General features: G+C 41.9%; 1 protein-coding gene across 3 annotated transcripts in view; it reads right to left on the bottom strand.

Annotated features, from left to right (window-relative positions):
* PPM1H (protein phosphatase, Mg2+/Mn2+ dependent 1H) overlaps nt 1-19,034 on the bottom strand; it is a 373,609-nt gene that overhangs the window by 230,539 nt on the left and 124,036 nt on the right. For all 3 annotated transcript variants that reach the window (XM_066369322.1, XM_066369324.1, XM_066369321.1), the window contains exon 2: nt 1,193-1,358. In XM_066369322.1, the coding sequence (XP_066225419.1) occupies nt 1,193-1,358 (166 nt within the window). The remainder of the gene's footprint in view (nt 1-1,192; nt 1,359-19,034) is intronic.

Genomic DNA, 19,034 nt, shown 5'->3' with positions numbered 1-19,034 from the left:
CACTAATACAGTATTTATCCAAGACTGATTCATTAAGATTCTAGCTCAACATTTTCTATTGACTTTTGGATTTTATACTTCCAACCAGCCTGTTCTAACCATGGTAGTAGTTACTACCATGTTATTTCCTTCTTATAGACAAGAATACAGAGATACAAAGAATGAACAACTATTCCTAAATTAATAGCTTAATAAGTAATGGACTGCACTACGATGTCTTACTCCAGAACCTGCGCCTTAACCACTATTAGTCTACATTGCCCATCTGACTTTGGAAGAAGTCAATGCTTCTTTCAGTCTTGCAAACCAAGCACAGCAGTTAAGTCTCCAGGGGTCACTCTGTTTTCTCATTTTGAGCTGAAATAATACGATCAGAATAAATCAGTACTCTTTTTCCTTAAACATAAATGCAATGAGACACTATTTCTTATTCTACAAAGAGAATCCTAGGTCCTTTCCGACCGTATAAAAATTTACATACAAAATATCATCAAGATTGTCAGAATAAATAGTCACATTTGGGTCATTCATTCGATGTCTCTTTTCTGCAGGACTAAGTAACCTGCTGATGGACAGAGTGTGTATTAGTTCCTATTCTTTTCTGAATGTTTCTTCTGAATTTTCTGGGGCTGTTTGTTTTATCCTCCAGAAACTGGAGAGAGGAGCAGCGCTTTGTGATTTTTGTGCAGGGCCATCCCATGGGATACAAGGGCTTTGGGCCAAGTGAAACAAATATTAATTTTCCATAGCATCAGGCACAGGCTCCAACTGGACAACTCCAATGGGCCAGAAAAGGAAATAAAGGGCAAAGTCATAGCAGGGCTGTAAGCCAACGGCGACAGTTCTTTCCACATTTTGTGGAGGCTGCAAAACCATTTCCTTCTCAAAACCCTTGTAGCAGCTACCTTCAAACCATCAGACGTTCCTTATACTAATTCTTGCGATAAAATCTATATATGATTGGGGTGTTTTATTTACTTTAAAGATTAAAAACCTAAACACCAGTTCTTTATACATATGTCACCTTCAACTTTGAGAGCCTGAGTAGACACCTGCCACTCCACCAACTCCAGGGACACAGCTTTTCTCTCTTCCATGACAGACCTGGACTCAGCTCGACCATCTCACAGGGAGACCAGAGTGTGCGTGCTCCCCCCCCCCCCCCAGAGCCAGGGATAAAAGAGGGCCTTACCGAGTTCTCCTTCAGCTGCAGCCCCTCCCCATTGGGAAGGGAGGACCGTCTCTTGGTCAAGTTCCTGTTGGGGGTAGAGGTAATGGCTCCGGCTTTTTTCTTCACAGTGAGCACCTCGCAGCTGGCTTGGTCTTCATTGTGTGTGCTCTTCCCGGCATTGATAACCCTGGAGAAGAAGCCAGGAAAGCTGGTCAGACAGTGATTTCCAGAACGCTGAGAGCTTTGTCCCCAGAGTCAGCAAAGGCAGTCTCCACTCCACACCTGGCACAAAACTGACACCCCCACTTAAAACAAAGGACCGTTTATATTCCTGAGTGATCAGGTTTTTTTAAAAACAGAATTATATCAGCTCTGGCCGGTTGGCTCAGCGGTAGAGCATCGGCCTGGCGTGCGGGGGACCCAGGTTTGATTCCCGGCCAGGGCACATAGGAGAAGCGCCCATTTGCTTCTCCACCCCCCCTCCTTCCTCTCTGTCTCTCTCTTCCCCTCCCGCAGCCAAGGCTCCATTGGAGCAAAGATGGCCCGGGCGCTGGGGATGGCTCCTTGGCCTCTGCCCCAGGCGCTAGAGTAGCTCTGGTCGTGGCAGAGCGATGCCCCGGAGGGGCAGAACGTCGCCCCTGGTGGGCATACTGGGTGGATCCCGGTCGGGCGCATGCGGGAGTCTGTCTGACTGTCTCTCCCCGTTTTCAGCTTCAGAAAAATACAAAAAAATAAAAAAATAAATAAAAACAGAATTATATCAACACACATTAAAACATTCATTAACGCACTGTTCTGAGCTCAGTTCACCTTCACAGGTATCTGACAGATGTGATCAACTCCATCGATCCATTATAGTCAAAACACACAAGATAATCACTCTTTTGGCAATAACAAAGAAGAGAGATCTGTTCCCTGAGGGAGTTCTGTTGCATTTCTCCAAGTGATAAAAAGCAAAACCAGCCTGGCCTGTGGTGGCTCAGTGGCTAGAGCATCAACCTGGAATGATGAAGTCGCTGGTTCAAAACCCTGGGGCTTGCCTGGTCCAGGCACATATGACAAGCAATCAATGAACAGCTAGAGTGAAGCAGCTATGAGCTGATACTTCTCGCAATCCTCCAACCCCCTCTCTGTAAAATCAAGAAATGAAGTATTTTTTTAAAAAAGGCACAATCACCATCAATCTTATCAAAGAACAAGGAAGTAATTTACAGCACACTACTGCCATGCCCACTTTCACTTTACACACAGAGAAGGGAGTGGGTCCAAGGTTCATTCTTTTTAAGTTATCTCTAATCCTTTCTCTCTCCTTCTGCAGAATACTCACCACAGTGCATCATCACATGAGGCTGTAGGACACGCTGATTTGCACAGGCAGCCACATCGTGATATCACGGCATGTTAACAATGCTTTGGCCTAATTACTAAATGTTTAAGCATAGGAGTGATTCCAAAAAACATGCTACCTTATTCAAGCGCCTTTTTCTGTATCAGACTGAGCTCTTGGGTTTCAGCACCATTTTCTTATTAAGTAAGTAAGCAGCAGCTAAAACAGATTTCTCCAAAGAGCTCTCCTAGATGTGCCTTTGGCTGTGTTTTCTTTACAAAACTTCAACAGTGTCACAGCACAGTCAGTGATAGGGGTGTGGAGGATTCAGAACTCAGCAGCAAGGAAAGAAAAGATGCTTTTTTTTTAAAAGGTTAAATGAATGAAAATCCCCTTTATAGCTGTGGTGTGTATACCACTCAATGTGGCTGTATTTCCTAACGAGTATAAGATTACTGTTTTCAAATGACTTCTTTTTTACCTTTAAATTCTGAAATAACTATAGGTGCGGATGTGCCCTTCACCCAACTTCCTCCAATGGTAACATTTTACGTAACCACAGCATACTATCAAAACAAGCAACTGACACAAATACAATACTGTCAACCAAACTGCAAATCTCATTCAAATTTCACCATATCTTATATAAAATGTTCTTTAGTTGTGAAAACTGTATAGATCTCCATAAGTCAACACATCCACGCCACAACCAAACAGGAAACAGAGAACAAATTGAGATCTGAGTCCGCAAGAACTAGGGAGTGGGGTACAAGCACTCTTCTGCCAAAGCTCGGGATTCTCTGGAGGTGTCTCATACATTATAACATTTTACTTTAAATTTCCTGTTTAAATGTTGGGGAAAAAAGACAATACCTGTAATTTAAAAGTTCATCCCCTGTGTTACACTGAACAAATATGTGCCAGTTTATATATCTTGGGCAGCCTTGGTATATATAATAAGCCTTCCACCTTTCCTCTTTAATTGACTTGTATCACTTGATAGAAAGGAGAATTGTTTTAAAAAAATTACCATTTGCAATTACAGCCCCCTCAACCATGAGTTTTGCAACCTTGGATTCAACCCACCTTGGATCGAAAACAGTATTTTTGAATTGATCGAAAATCCATGGTTGGGAATCTGTGACGTGAAGGGCCAACTATGTGCCTTGTCCTACACCATTTTCTATAATCAGGGCCTGGAGCACCCACAGATTTTGTATTTTCTGGGGTCCTAGAACCAATGTCCCACAAATACTGACGTACAACTGTACTTACCTATATGTTTAAGTGAAAAGACCATACTAGTCATCTGTTATTTCTCCTATTTCAAATTTCTATACTAATCAAAACTTCTGTATTAATCATTATTCTTATTGGGTTTATCACAAACTTCAACTTAATCCTATTTTTAGAAACAAAGACCTACTTTCATTCATTTTATATATTACAGTTTTGTGTAACTTTTTTAAAAACTAGATTATTGCTTGCAGAGTTTGAAAGTCTTTGGCCTAGGGGCATTTGTAAGAAGGTGGACATCCTCGTCCATCTCTTTGAGATTTGAGATCAAATCTGCCTCTGGTGTTCTGATCCTCTTGAGGATGGAAGGATGGAGGTCAGCAAAGCTCAAGGTCTAGCTGCTGCCCTACCTTTACTCTAGGGCAGGGGTCTCAAACCCGCGAACAATTTTGTGCGGCCCGCAGACTAATCCACGAAGTTCAAAATATTTTGGATAAAATTAAGTAAGCCTAGGGGCCTACTTGTATTTTTCATTTCTCTAGCATCCTAGCTAGATATTAGCTTAGTTAACAGCAGTTGTGATGCGAACTACAGTTTCTGGTCGTTTTGTGACACTGAGTAAACTGCATGTACGATTGTGCTTGTTGTACTGATTTTTTTTTTTGTTTTCAACTGCAGTGAGAAAAGTGCTGCGTAACAGTTGCCTTTTGTAGACCTAGTGCGGCCCGCCGAACGGCTGTGATCTTGCTCTGCGGCCCACATGCTGAGTTGAGTTTGAGACCCCTGCTCTAAGGAGGCATTCAATACAGGAAAAAAAATGACTTTTTATGCCCCTCCTTGGAAAACAAAACCAGGCCGAAGGAGGAGGTTCAAAACTACCACCTGCTTCTTCTTAGACACTGGTAGTGATGTCCCAACCAACATGTTCAGGGGGTGGGACTGGTCATTGAATGGGGATGTTACTCCCAATGGCCTCCCATGGGAGCACCTTGCCCAGGGACAGATGAAATGGAGGTTCTCCTGGGAAAACCAGTTTGTGACAAGCGCCCCTACCATATTGTCCTCTGTACAAGAGCCTAGCTGCTATTTCTGGAACTTGGCATCACCCTGACCACTAGCACCTAAAGTTATCTTGTTCTCAGGTCTTTTTTTTTTTAAGCAAAAAAAAAAAGCGTCCCTGATCTCCAATAGCTGCATGCCAGGCTGACTCATCTGCCACTGCTATTTTCCAACAGTCAACAAAGCTACTATAATTACATAAATCACGAAGCACTGTCCTCTGAAAGAGCTTTCTCTCTTATCTCTCTCAGCAGATATTAAACTCCAAAGTTGAACTTCAGCAAGAGACCCTAGAAACTTTATTTTATGCACAAGAAATGCAGGGTCCTAGAAGGCTGTGGCATGCACGTGGTCACTCAGCTGAATACAGCAGAGCTGTGAACACACTTCTGAGCTCCTGGTGCTTCCTGCTTGAGCTCTTAGTGGTTTGATTTTCCTACCATGTGTCCTATTCTTATCAGCTCTTGGCTCAGAGGGCTGTACTGCAATGACTCATCAAGGCCAGAGAACAATCCAGTGGCCTTGCCTTGCTATTTCATGTTGAATTCAGTTTGTGAAGGACACTAGTGAAATATCACATAGTCAGCAATGGCCTCCTACTGGGAAAACAGCAGCCCCAACCCTGTCAACCTGTTTGGTCAGATATCTGATTCATATGATAAGGTCATATTAATTTAAAGCCACTGCTTTTTTTTTTAATGCAACTCTTATCTGACATTTTATATTATTGCAAACTCCTTACTCTATACAGCTTTAAGAGAAAGTCCTGATTTTTCTCAATTTACTTTATTTTCAAAAGCTTGGCCTCTATCAACTTATATATTTGATTTTGTTCAAAGGCAAATACTTTGTTTACTAAATGTAAAGGAAACCTTTACTCTAGTACAAATTGAGAAAAACTTCGCTTCTCAAGCTAAGGAGCATCATACTGTTAACAGAGTCAATGATTTCTTTAAATGCAAGTCTCTATATCAGTAGCTACACTCCCCCTTGTCCAATGCTCCAATATAAAGTCGGCACTCTCTTGAGATCAACAGGAAGGACTATAAGATGTGCATGCTTTATCTAAACAATAACCTACCCATGATGCTTAAGACTTGAACAAAATGCTGGTGGACCACCAATCATCCTATCTTTGGTGACCTTATTTTCCAATTTCCTACAAAGCAGGAAAACAACATCCTTGACATTAAACAGCAGGTAATCAAGCATAGCAGTTAAGAACACAAGCTATCTTCCCAGAACGTAGCAACATGATGGATGTTCAACAAATCTTTGTGGAGTGAATTAACAAAATCAGACAGGGATCGATTCTGCTACATCCCAGATGTGGAGTCATAATAGTATCTTACATTTGTTTGAGAACTAACTATGTGTCGGGGACCGCTGTTGGCATTTTACATTTAGTAATTCACTTATTTAATCCTCCTGCCCCCTCTAGCAGTTAGCCACCATTATTTTCTCCTTTTTAAAGGTGAGTCACCAATAGTGGATGGCAGAGAGTTTGGTCAAGTCACTTACCTTCAAGAAACCTCAGTTCCTTAGCAGTACTTCAGGGATTAAATCCTGGGAGCCATTAAGGTAGGAGGTGGGTGCAGTGTGAGTGTGTGAGTGTGTGAGTGTGTGAGTGTGTGAGTGTGTGTGTGTGTGTGTGTGTGTGTGTGTGTGTGTGTGTATGTGTGTGTTGAGGAGGGGAGATTTTAGTAATCTAAAATTAAGAATAGGGTAATTTTGTAGTTAGGATTAAAATTTGGGTGAAAGAACTGTTAGAGGATGAAGGGGAAGGGTAGCTACTGGCTCTTCAATACAGAAAGTTAACATCCAGGTCTTGCAACTCTTAGAAGATCACAGCACATTTACCCTGGGAGAGGGACACATGGCAAAATGGAATTCCTTTATATCCTGTGAATCAAAGCGCCTAGGTTATCCCCTCTTGTAAAACCAGGTAAACACAGGATTTTAAGTACTTGGAAGTGAAAAATCATCTGTGTAATATCAGATACAGCTTGAAGCTATGACCTGGATACCAGGAATGACTATAACCATGAGTGTAAGAGCATAGCAATAGCAGAACCCATTTAAAAAGAGCAAGCAATTCATTCTATGCTACTGTCACACACTTAGAAAACCTGTTTCCTGCCTTCTATTTGTGAAATACATACTCTAGTCACAATTTTTATAAAAAAAATCTACTCCACCTGAATTTTAGCAGAAAAGTACTGCTTCTAATTGCAATGATTAAACTACCAAGATATTTGCTTTCTCATTTGGTCAAAACCTTGACTACAAGCACTCTTGTCTGATAATAACACATAGAACAGGTTCCTATTACTAAACAGAGACAAGTACTCTCAAGTAGTGAGCCTTTGTCACAAAGGCCACTGGAAAGGCCACTGGTCCAGAGAACTCATAGTGGATCAAAAAGATTTATAAAAGACAGTCAGTCAATCAACAAAGGACAGTCACAGCTGACTTTTTTAAGGATTCTCAGGTACTAACTTGCTTTCTGCCAATGACAGGTCTGGTTGTGAGTTCCTGCCCAAGTTGCCTTCTCCCACTGAAATGGGGATGGTAAGTCACTTCTAATCATAAAGAGTTGTAAGAATTAACTGCTCTAGCATGAAAAGTATTTAACAGTGACCAGCAAGCAGTGAGCACTCAATATATTGATAGTATGTTATTAAATAATAATAATATATCAAATACAAAGCTATCTACCTGTTCTGTTGGGCCCAGGTGGGGGGCTTTATCCAGTCATGCTGGTTTAGATAGAATCCCCAACCCCCACCCCTTCCCATCAGCAGCCCTCTGGTTGCCTCACAGACACATGGCCCCCTCCAGGTACACAGAGCCTTCAAGTGGCATGGCATGACCCTGCCCAGAACAGGGGCCCAAGCAACGCCAGCACTCCTCTGAGTCCTCTCCTCAGTTATTGTAACACTCAAGCCATACATGCAGCTGTGGGATTAAAATAATCAACAACCTGTTTTCTGCCCTCATGACCATTTTAAGTATAAAAAAAAAGATATACTGAAAGGTAGTTTATTATTTCATGCATTTTAATACTTAAATAAGAACAATAAAAGAGGTATACAAAAGTAGATTATCAGAAAGTTTTAAAATATCAATGAAAAAATATGAAATAATACCTGACAAAAAATAATAAAACTGTTATTTAAGATATTTCCAACAGCTTGTCACCCCCTGGGTGTTTGGCATTTTTTCTCTTTACATTATCTGTTCATTTTCTAAGGTAACACATGTGAGGGAGTTAAAATGTAGTATTTCATCAAAGATATAATGAGTTTAATGAAATGAATAAATAAATATTACAAGCACAGTTCTATCAATTTTTTCCCCCTGTAGATGGAATAACAGGGGGACATTATTATTGTAGTAATGTAGTAATGTTATGTAGTAATATAACATTACTATTGGCATTCAGAATACACTGTTATGCAGATGAATGTTAAAAAAGAGTAAGAAATGTAAATCTGTGATTTCTGCATTGGGCGGCTGCCCGGGTGCCCACCTTAGAGAGAACCCTGATGACAAGTGCCATTTTAACAACCATTTCACCAAACTCAACAAAAAATTAGGTATCGGTTCTGCCGAACCAGTACATACCGGCTGAATCCCACTGCTGCATACATGTGAGCGTGATCTGTACACAGGAAAGCACTCACATGGTATGAACCTGCTGCTTCTAGATTCCTACCCAGACATGCCCACAGATGCCATCTGAGACCCTGGCTACTGGACTGAGAAGCTCTGGTCCCAGAACCACAGAAAATGACCAAAAAGAGAAGTGTGTGTGTGTGTGTGTGTGTGTGTGTGTGTGTGTGTGTGTTTGGTGGTTGTTCTACTGCTTTGGTTTTAAAGAAAATAAAAACCTGAACAGTTTAGGCTGAAAAGCTTACATTAAGTGTTAACACTTCTAAGCAGGCAGCAATTTACACTAGGTAAGAAAGAGGAGATGCTTTATAAAGGCCATCAGGTGAGGTGAGCTATTGAGGATTCACAAACAATTGAGAAGCAGACAGCAAAAGGCTGCAGGGACAGAGGTGAGAAATGAATCATTGATGGAAGGCCAAATATGCTATCAATTATTAAAATTCTCTTTTTCATGTAACCTCTCAGGTGATTCTCTGAAGTGGTTACTGACCACTCATACAGGCTGGAGCATAAGGACAACTTAATTCCTAGCTCCAAGGGATTAAGTGTGTGTGTGTGTGTGTGTGTGTGTGTGTGTGTGTGTGTGTGTGTGTGTGTGTGAGATTAAGTGTGTGTGTGTGATTAAGTGTGTGTGTGTGTGTGTGTGTGTGTGTACAGGAAAACCAGGTTCTGACTAGAAACTTAGGCCTCGTGTAACAGCCATCAGCAAATGTGGGCAGACATCCATCAAGAGTAATAGCTTCCCCCAGAGAGCTGCAGCCCCCGCTCAGGGTAGGAAGGGGAGCAGAGGTCTCCCAGGCCCATTCTATTAACAGTCAGCTGGGTGTTACCAAGGAAGGAGAAAGGATGATATGAAACGGAATTTTCTGGTGTTTGGTTTTCACATTTGGGACGTTGACTAAGTGCAACACAGGGAGGAGAGAGCATGGCTGAGAAGGCAGGGTAAACACAGCCAGGAGAAGACCACATACCTGCCTGTCTTCTCCCACCATGCGAACTTACACCTTCTGGTTCCCAGGCTCTGACTATGGCTGATGAAGGCCTGTGACCAATCAGGGGCTGCGAGCTGGGGTCTCAGAGTCCACATTCAGTCTACAGACAGGTTGTTATTTTAAAAATTTTGCCCACAAAGAGTTTTTTTTTAAAAAAGAACTAGTTGCCAATATTTAAAAATGAAAATATTTACATTAAAAAAAAATCTTAATTTTCCCCATTGTTCTTGAAAACCAATGCATCAGGCTACATAGCTGTCAAACTCTTGCGTGACACCAGTCAGCCGGACGCGACAGGAGGCAGCCCCACGAGGCAGGACATGTCTTCACTAGCACAGCCCAGACCTCGCTGTCCACATCTGCCACGTAAGGAACCGCTCTGGCCCCAGCGTCACTTGATTCTGCAATCCTGCAATCAGATCTCTGTGACTTCACACAGAAACCGAGAAAACTATTAGGCGGACAGTGTATGTTCACCACATTGATTAAAATAATTACTTAAGATATTTACTGTGTAACCAAATAGGGAATGATCACAACTAGGACATGCTTTCTGCTTTCAAAGGGCCCATAGTCATCAACAGGGGGACCTTTTCACAAGTAACTACAATTTTCTCAAACCAATGCCGCTGCTGAGGTATGTGTCACAAGGGAGCTGAGAAGAGGAGGTCAACTCGGCAAAAGTCGTCAGGGAAAGGGTCACAGGTGAGGCTCAGTCCTATGAACTGCGGGAGAACAACCGTCAGAGAAAAGACCAGGAAAGGCTCTTCACGCACAAGAACAGCCTGTAAAAATATAGGGTGACGTGAACTTTAAAAAGAGTGGCTGGAAGTGACCTGAGTATAGATGTGGTCTGGGATCCAAGTCCGAAGCACCCAGGAAATCCTATGGGAACTTGATCCTGTAGAGCCCGTGACCAATGGGAGGAATCTAAAAATGCTTAAACAAAGGACTGGTGTAATAAAAATTATTTAGGAAACTGAAAGTAATGGCCTAACAGAGGATGGATGATAGAGGATAAATGACAAAAACAAAGAGATCAGTTAAGGTCTTGTACAATAGTCCGGGTGACAAACAGGCTGTGAGCCAATCAATGGTTCCGGGTGGAGGAGAGAAGAGGGTTTGCAAGGAGGCAGATAAACTGAGAAGCCCTAGTAAAATCTGCTGGACATGGTGGTGGAGGAGAGAGGAAGACGGACTCTCAGGTTTCTGTGGCAACAAGCTGAGGCAGAACACTGATCACAAAGGGAGATGAGGAAATGTAACAAGTCTTGAAGGTGGAGAGTTCTGTGGGATGAGATCGTGAGATTGGTTAACAGAATGCTCCATGATCCCAGAAATGATAAAGGCGGCAGAAGCCCACTTCAACTTAACCAGGTCAGCGAACTATGGCTCGATGGCCAAATCCAAGTCACTGTGGGTTTCTGTATGGCCCCCAAGCTAAGAATGGTTTGTTCATTTCTGAGTTATTGGGGGGGAAATCAGAAGAATATTTCGCAACATATGAAATTCAAATTTCAGAGTCCATAAATAAAGTTTTATTAGAACACAGCCACATTCATTCATTCACATATTGTCTATGGTGGCTGTCCAGGTACAATGGCAGAATTAGTAGTTTTGATAGACTGTCCCTTGCTCACAAAGCCGATATTATGTACTATCAATAGTGTTACAGAAAATGTGTGCTGACTCTTGAACTTAACTATTAGGCTGAACTCTCTGAAACTGTTTTTGTAAGTCAAAAGCTAAAAATGTCATATGCTTACAAATAATGTATAAGTGAAGCAAAGGAGAGAGATACTGTAGGGTTGGGTAGTTTAATGTGCATCTTGTTACTCGTAGCATCAGCTTTGGATATATTTTTCGGTTCTATTTGGTGGCCATTGTTAGAATCTATTCACTTCACCAATACAATTCAATAAATGAAGATCAAAAAATAGACACCCAAGATCAAAAAAAGATATGGTGTTGTCCTATAAATCTCCCCACACAGACATCATCAGTGTTTTCTTTGTCATATTGGCTGTTTAGAAATGAACTTTTAACACAGTACAAATAAAAATAAAAAAGCTGCCTTTGGACATCTCCTTTCAGTTATTCTCTGGGTCCTCTTGTAAAAACCATTACTATCACCAAAGTTCAACTTCCGCTTTAGATAAGGAAGTCTGCACCCTTTCAGTGGCTGGAGAAATTCCCACATGATGGCACAGTGCTACTCTGTTGGGGCCAAGTGAAATAAAAATAAAGGCCTTCCCCCAAAATGATTCTGAGTTTGGGTAGTTTCACATTAAATAAAGTAGAAAACTACTTTTTGCAGTTTTAGAACAATATTACTTGCACATGCTTGTTAACCTCTGCTGATAATTAAAGGGGAGAAAAGCAATGTGCTTCAACCTATTCCAATTCTAAAAGTAAGGTTTCCTTTCTTTATTCAACAGATGTGTCTGTATCATCAGCAATGTGAGAGAAATGAAATTTTTTTTTTAAAAAGTGAAAGCCAATTTCAAATGTGTAACTTAAAAATGTGAATTTTAAAAAGCCTGAAACTGCCCTGGCCGGTTGGCTCAGCAGTCAAGCGTCAGCCCAGTGTGTGGACGACCTGGGTTGATTTCTGGTCAGGGCACACAGGAGAAGCAACCATCTCCTTCACCAACCCTCCCTCTCTCAATTTTCTCTCTCCCCCTCCCATAGCCATGACTTGGTTGGAGCAGGATGGCCCCAGGTGCTGAGGATGGCTCCATGGCCTCATCTCAGGTGTTAAAATAGCTCAGTTGCTGAGCAATGGAACAATGGCCACAGATGAGCAGAGCATTGCCCTATAGGGGGTTTGCCGGGTAGATCCTGGCTGGGTACATGCAGCAATCTGATTCTTTGCCTCCCTGCTTCTCATTTAAGAAAACTTAAAAAAAAAATAGAAAGAAAAGACTGAAACTAATAAAATGTAATAAAATGAAACCAAAAGATAAAAGTACTCTAATCTCCAAAGACATTATTTATAATAAATCAATCTTCACCAGCCGTTCCTTCAAAAAACCCCAGACACAATCTTAGCTGTTACCTTGCTCTGGGATAAAGAAAAGTCCCAGGCAATCTAGGGCTCTGACATTTTCCTTTTAACCTTAAAGCAACACAAGAAGGACAATTTTATGCAGAAGAGTATTATTGCTGGTAAGAAGGATAAAACTCTAACTTGAGAGTTCTGATGCCTGCTTTAAAGACGACCTTTAAAAATGTTCTCTTGTCCTTCATATGAAAGGGGGAGGCCACTCAGCCACATATCCACAAATGTGCGGACTATGCCACCTTAACACAAGACAGGTCAGGAAACACCAGGTGGGGGGCAGGCAGACACATTTCTCTTGGCTAGAAATTTGGGATGCGGTTTGGGGGAATGAGATTACACAGGTCTGAAACCCTAGATCAGACAGTGAGTATCTGCATGACTTTCAGCAAGTTAATTTACATCTCCCAGTGCCTCAGTTTCTCATCAGTAAAATGGGCATAATTAGCAATACTTGCTTACTGGGTGGTTCTCTGACTATTGGAAAACCAAACTGCTTAAAGCACTTTACAACTAACAACTTTGTTAATGCTTGTAATGCTGAACACAAAAAAGGTGGTGTCATTATCCTCATTTTATTGACCCCAATAATATTACAGACAAAATGACTTAGTTAAACATCTGAGACAAGCTATTCTGGCATTTCCCCATAGCAACTGACGTTTTAAACAACATGTTGTGTTTACAAAAATGATGCTCTTGTAAACTAGTTGCACAACAACCTATAAATAGAACACAGGTATTACAAGAAGAAATTGTGACATGTCTCAGGGTTTCAGCACTCCAACATGCCTTTTCTGAGGCAAGCACAGTATTACTGCAAGTAGACATTAAGAGCAATAATTTCCCCGGCCCTCGCCAGTTGGCTCAGTGTGGCTCAGGTTGGCCTGGTGTGTGGATATCACAGGTTCGGTTCGATTCCCAGTCAAGGCACACCTGCGACCATCTGCTTCTCCACCCCTCCCCCTTTCACCTCTCTCTCTCTCTCTCTCTCTCTCTCTTCTGTAGCCATGGCTCAATTGAAGCAAGTTGGCCCCAGGGGACTGAGGATGGCTCCATGGTCTACACCTCAGGCACTAAAAATGGCTCCGGTTGCAACGAAGCAAGGGCCCCAGATGGGCAGAGCATCGCCCCCTAGTGGGCTTTGCTGGTTGGATCCTGGTTGAGGCACATGCAGGAATCTGTCTCTCTGCCTCCCCTCCTCTCCCTAAAAAAAAAAAAAAAATTCTCTTTCATTACTGTAGTTTTTTTTTTTTTTTAAACACATAACTTTAACTGAAAACAATCTGCTTTGGAAAATCTTTACCCCTGTCAACACTAATTTGTAGTGAAAGTCTGCTTTTCTTTCCAGATTAAAGAGTGAACAATAACAAAGTAGCCCTTTGAAAGCTAGTTGTTATCTAACATTTCTTTACCTTTGTGCACAGACCATGTCAAGTCTCAGTTAACAATTCCAGCCTCCCCAGTTTACAAGGGAAAGACCATGCCAGTTTACACTGAGGCCCCAGAAGGGCCAATCTGGGTTCCATTTTAGGTAAATTGACCTCTCCATCCTCAAAAAGTTAGAAAGTACAAAGTTTGCTATGACATTGAAGAAGACAAATGCATGAAAATGGAAATTATTGTAAACTGGATGCCCAATATTATTCTTAAATACAAAGAACAAAGTAAGCTACCAATATATTTTCATTACTCAAGGAAAGATATACTACATGATTGTGTTTGCTGATTTTGGCTATGGTCTCCGCAACCGTGAATCACATAGCAGAGAGGGGGCACTCCATCCTGTTAGCCGAATAAATGAAGAAAGGAACTCATTTTCTCCATCACGCCCCATAGGAAAGACCAGAATGACGACCAAGTGCTAAGCCTGCCTGTTTGTTTCTTAAAGAATAAAATATGGTTATTGGGGTGTCCCATCACCTGGTTTCAGGAAAAATGAGTCTATGTCCCAAAGAAAAAAACATATTTAATAATAAGCACGAATGAACCTGGGAGCAGAACATGTGGAGTGAGACCCCACACAGACGCAGCAGAGCAGTGGCTGATGCAGTCACAGACGAGTGTGTCTCTGGGTGGAACCTTCATCTGAATGCTACCTTCTGCATCACAACCAGGTGCGCACTCAGTCATACTGCTCTGCTCAGTGGGAGCCCCACGGAAAGGGCATGGCGGGCCAGGATGGGGCGCTCTCTCAATACAGAAACACTGCTGTGCCGAAAGGCAATCCCAGAGGCCAAAAGGGGACCCGGAGGTGGCAGACAGGGAGTTCCGACACCATCAGTGCAAAGCTGCACAGCAAAGCACTGAATTACTTCAGACAGTGGGAATCTCTTCCCTGCAAATGTCCAAAAGCTGGTGTGCCACCTTTTGTGGACCCTCTGAGGATCTCTGCATTGAATGGGAAGGTTCTAAGGATTATTTTCCAACAGTTGATCTATCACTGCCCTCACCCACACCTCCAGTTAATGCAAAACCGCAACTGCTTTCAGAGTTAAAATTAATTTACATGAACATGGCTTTAGAAAGGTACTTGTCTTGCAAAGATAATTCTCTAATATCTGGTAAATCATACTCGACATACAGCAAATTGAAATGGAAATATGATTGACTGAAACATCCTATCCCAACCAGACCTTTGGTGTGGGGGCTGCTAGTGAGCCCTAAGAGCTGCTGATCCCTGCGGCTCCCAACAGGGCTCTCCTTCCTACCCCACATTCCCTGGGAGCCCTTCGCTACTTCCAAGGCTGCATTTAAGATCTAAGTACTAAACACTTCCCTAGTCATATCTCCAGGACAGATGGCTGGTTGCCTTCAGAGTATCTGTATTTGCATATTGCACAAATTCAAGATGCCCAAACTTGTACTCATTCTTCCTTCTTCCTGCAATCTGCCGCTGTCTCAGGTATGATCCTCCCTCTGCTGCTCCTGCCTTAGTGGACCACGAATTCCCAGGAGCATCTCCGTCCTACTAGCCCAGTGGTTCTCAAACTTTTTTGAAGTCGGGGCACATTTAAAATCCTACAAATAATTGGAGGAGCACTATATACACATTTCTGAGAAATATGTTATAATAATTAAGTCAAATATTAAAGAAAAAAATATAAAGTCCAAGCGTGCTTTTATGGTAATTAAATGAAATAAATACAAAATTAAATTTATTCTGACATTTAAAAACATTTTTATGTTACATTTTTTCAGTTATGCTTTTTAGAATTCATAAAAAAGAGGGGTTACAAAGACGGAGGACAATCTGACTTTGGGTGATGGGTATGCAACATAATTGAATGACAAGATAACCTGGACATGTTTTCTTTGAACATATGTACCCTGATTTATGGATGTCACCCCATTAAAGTTAATAAAAATAAAAAAAATAAAAAACAACAAAAAAGTTATCTTTTTATATATATAGATACATTCTTAGTAAGATTTAGCAAATTTGGCAGATCCAAGCATGAATTTGTTAAGTTTTTTCATTCCTGTGTTTATGAGAAACATGAGCCTGATGTGTCCTAGCGATTTCTTCAATGTTTGGGCATATATTTGAAAGGCAAACTCTCATTTCCTCATCAATACATTGAAGAATTCCTCTCTTTTTACTCTTAATTGTGTTGAGGGTAGAAAATCCTAATTCACATAAAAAGAATGTTGAAAACTGTAGTAAAATGTCCAAAGCTTCTTTAGATATTGCCACATATTCTTCTTTTAAGAAATCCAAAAGGCTTCAAGAGACAATTCCTTATGTTTAATCATCAATCCAAAACCCCCACCATACATATCATCTTAACTTTACACCAAACAAAGGATAGAAGAAACTTTTTCTGGGGAACATGGGGGGTAGTGTAAACAATCCAGCCCCACAGCTCAACAGCCTTTTGCAACCTAATCAGGCAAGTGAGGTGGGGGATTGGGCAGACTGTCAGCTTACAGCCAATTCCCCACACCTCTGTCCCCCAAAAATCTAAACTCCAAAAACCCTGTTGGTTTTTGGTCCCAAACAGGCACATATTTCTCTGGGATACCATAGGGTGCACCTGGAAATCTTCTAGGGCGCACCAGTGTGCCCTGGCGCACACTTTGAGAACCACTGTCTAGTGTCTCCGTCACAACTATGACTAAAATCCCCATTTGCAATCTTAATTCAGGGCTTTATCACATCCTCCAAGCCCTACTGCAAAAAAAGACCTCCTACCCAGTTATTTCCCCCACCCTCAACACACCTGTAGGGTGTGACCAGACTTTCTCAACCGTGGATATGGCCATGTCTCTCCCATGCTCAAATTTCTACAAACAGACCCCTGGGACTTCAGAATAAAATGTAAATTCCTTAGTTTGCCATACAAAGGTCTTCATGATCTGCACCTCTCCCTATCTCCAGCCTCCCCACCTGCTCTCCTCACATCCTCCATGCTCAGCCATAACACATAGCCTGCTGTTTACAGAGAGCAGTGTTGCTACACACAATTCTCGCACACGTTTCCACCTGCCAGGAATACTCTAACTTCTTCCTGTCGGACAAATCCCTCCAGTCCTTGAATGCTCAGTGAAAGTAGCACCACATTGTCTTAAGGTTGCTTTTTATAGTTTTAAAACATTGCAATGTAACCATTAAGTAATTAGTGGTTACTCTGATGAAGATTACCAGAAACTTGAACTGGTTTCCTAGCTCTACCATTTACTAGTTGTGTGACTTGGGCAAGCTAATTTCTAAAACCCAGTTTCTGTAGCTGTAAATGTGGGCAACTGTGTAGACCAGGGGTAGTCAACCTTTTTATACCTACCGCCCACTTTTGTATCTGTTATTAGTAAAATTTTCTAACCACCCACCAATTCCACAGTAATGGTGATTTATAGAGTAGGGAAGTTACTTTATAAAATATATAAAGCAGAGTTACAGCAAGTTAAGCATATAATAATAATTACTTACCAAATACTTTATGTCGAATTTTTGCTAAGTTTGGCAGAATAAGTCTTTATAAAACAACTTACTATAGTTAAATCTATCTTTTTATTTATACTTTGGTTGCTCCACTACTGCCCACCATGAAATCTGGAACGCCCACTAGTGGGCGGTAGGAACCAGGTTGACTACCACTGGTGTAGACTAAGAAAATAGATGCCCTGGCTGGTTGGCTCAGTGGTAGAACATCAGCCATGTGTGTGGAAGTCCCAGGTTCAATTCCGGTCAGGGCACACAGGAGAAGTGCCTATCTACTTCTGTACTCCTTCCCCCCTCGCTTCTCTCTCTCTTCCCATCCTGCAGCCATTGGCTCGATTGGAGTGAGTTGGCCCCGGCCACTGAGGTTGGCTCCATGGCCTCCACCTCAGGTGCTAAGAAGTGCTCTGGTTGCTGAGTAATGGAGCAACGCCCCAGATGGACAGATCATCACCTCCTAGTGGGCTTCCTGGGTGGACCCCAGTTGGGGCACATGCAGAAGTCTGTCTCTGCCTCCCCTCCTCTCACTGAAAGAAAAATAAAAGAGAGAGAGAATAAATGACTGGGAACTGTTTAGCAAAGACTTGGCAGAGCCATACTTTATCTGTTTAGATCCTCTCTCTTATATTGTCTTTCCCTTTTACCCCCCTCCATCCCACTCACACACCTGAGTGGTCCCTAGCCATAGCTGATTTGTCTACAGATGGCCACCTGATCCTAGCTGAGCTGTTAGGCCTGCTCCACGGTAAATGGAAAGCGACAAAGAGGTGTGGGGCAGAGAGAGACAATAAAGAAGTGAAGCAGATTATGTAAAACAAGAGACAGATTAGAAATAAAGAGAATCTCAGTGGAGTCTAAGTACCTAACCTAGTTCCAACTGTTCCCAAGACCTATTCATTCTTAGAATATCTGGGTAACCCCAATATTCTATAATAAATTTCCCTTGGGTGGCTGTCAGCTGCTGATTGAGTCTAATAACACCCAATTCTCATACACACTCATTTGTGCTATTATTATAGTAATAAGTAAATAACTCAAAGGCAGAAGTAGAATCTTATTTGATTTTGTATTCTCAGAGACTAGTGTAGTGCCTGATACACTGCAGGCAGTCAAATATCTCCTGAATGAAAGGTGGATCTCAGGGGAGAAATAGCAACCTGGAGTTAAAATTCTTTTACAAGCTCCAGACTCTCTAGATACCTGTCCTAAGCAGTAAAAGAGACACTTTTAAAAAAAAGGTTCAGCTTGACCAAGCAGTGGCGCAGTAGATAAAGCGTTGGACTGGGATGTGGAGGACCCAGGTTCGAGACCCTGAGGTCGCCAGCTTGAGTGTGGGCTCATCTGGTTTGAGCAAAGCTCACCAGCTTGGACCCAAGGTCGCTGGCTCGAGCAAGGGGTTACTCGGTCTGCTGTAGGCCTGCTGAAGGTACATATGAGAAAGCAATCAATAAACAACTAAGGTGCTGCAACAAAAAACTAATGATTGATGCTTCTCATCTCTCTCCCTTCCTGTCTGTCTGTCCCTATCTATCCCTCTCTCTGACTCTCTTGTCTCTGTAAAAACATAATAATAA

This window comes from Saccopteryx leptura, chromosome 2 (assembly GCF_036850995.1).
Source record: "Saccopteryx leptura isolate mSacLep1 chromosome 2, mSacLep1_pri_phased_curated, whole genome shotgun sequence".
NCBI classification, from domain to species: Eukaryota; Metazoa; Chordata; class Mammalia; order Chiroptera; family Emballonuridae; genus Saccopteryx; species Saccopteryx leptura.
The sequence above is the reverse complement of the archived record's forward strand: the minus strand, read 5'-3'. Positions and strand labels throughout refer to the sequence as shown.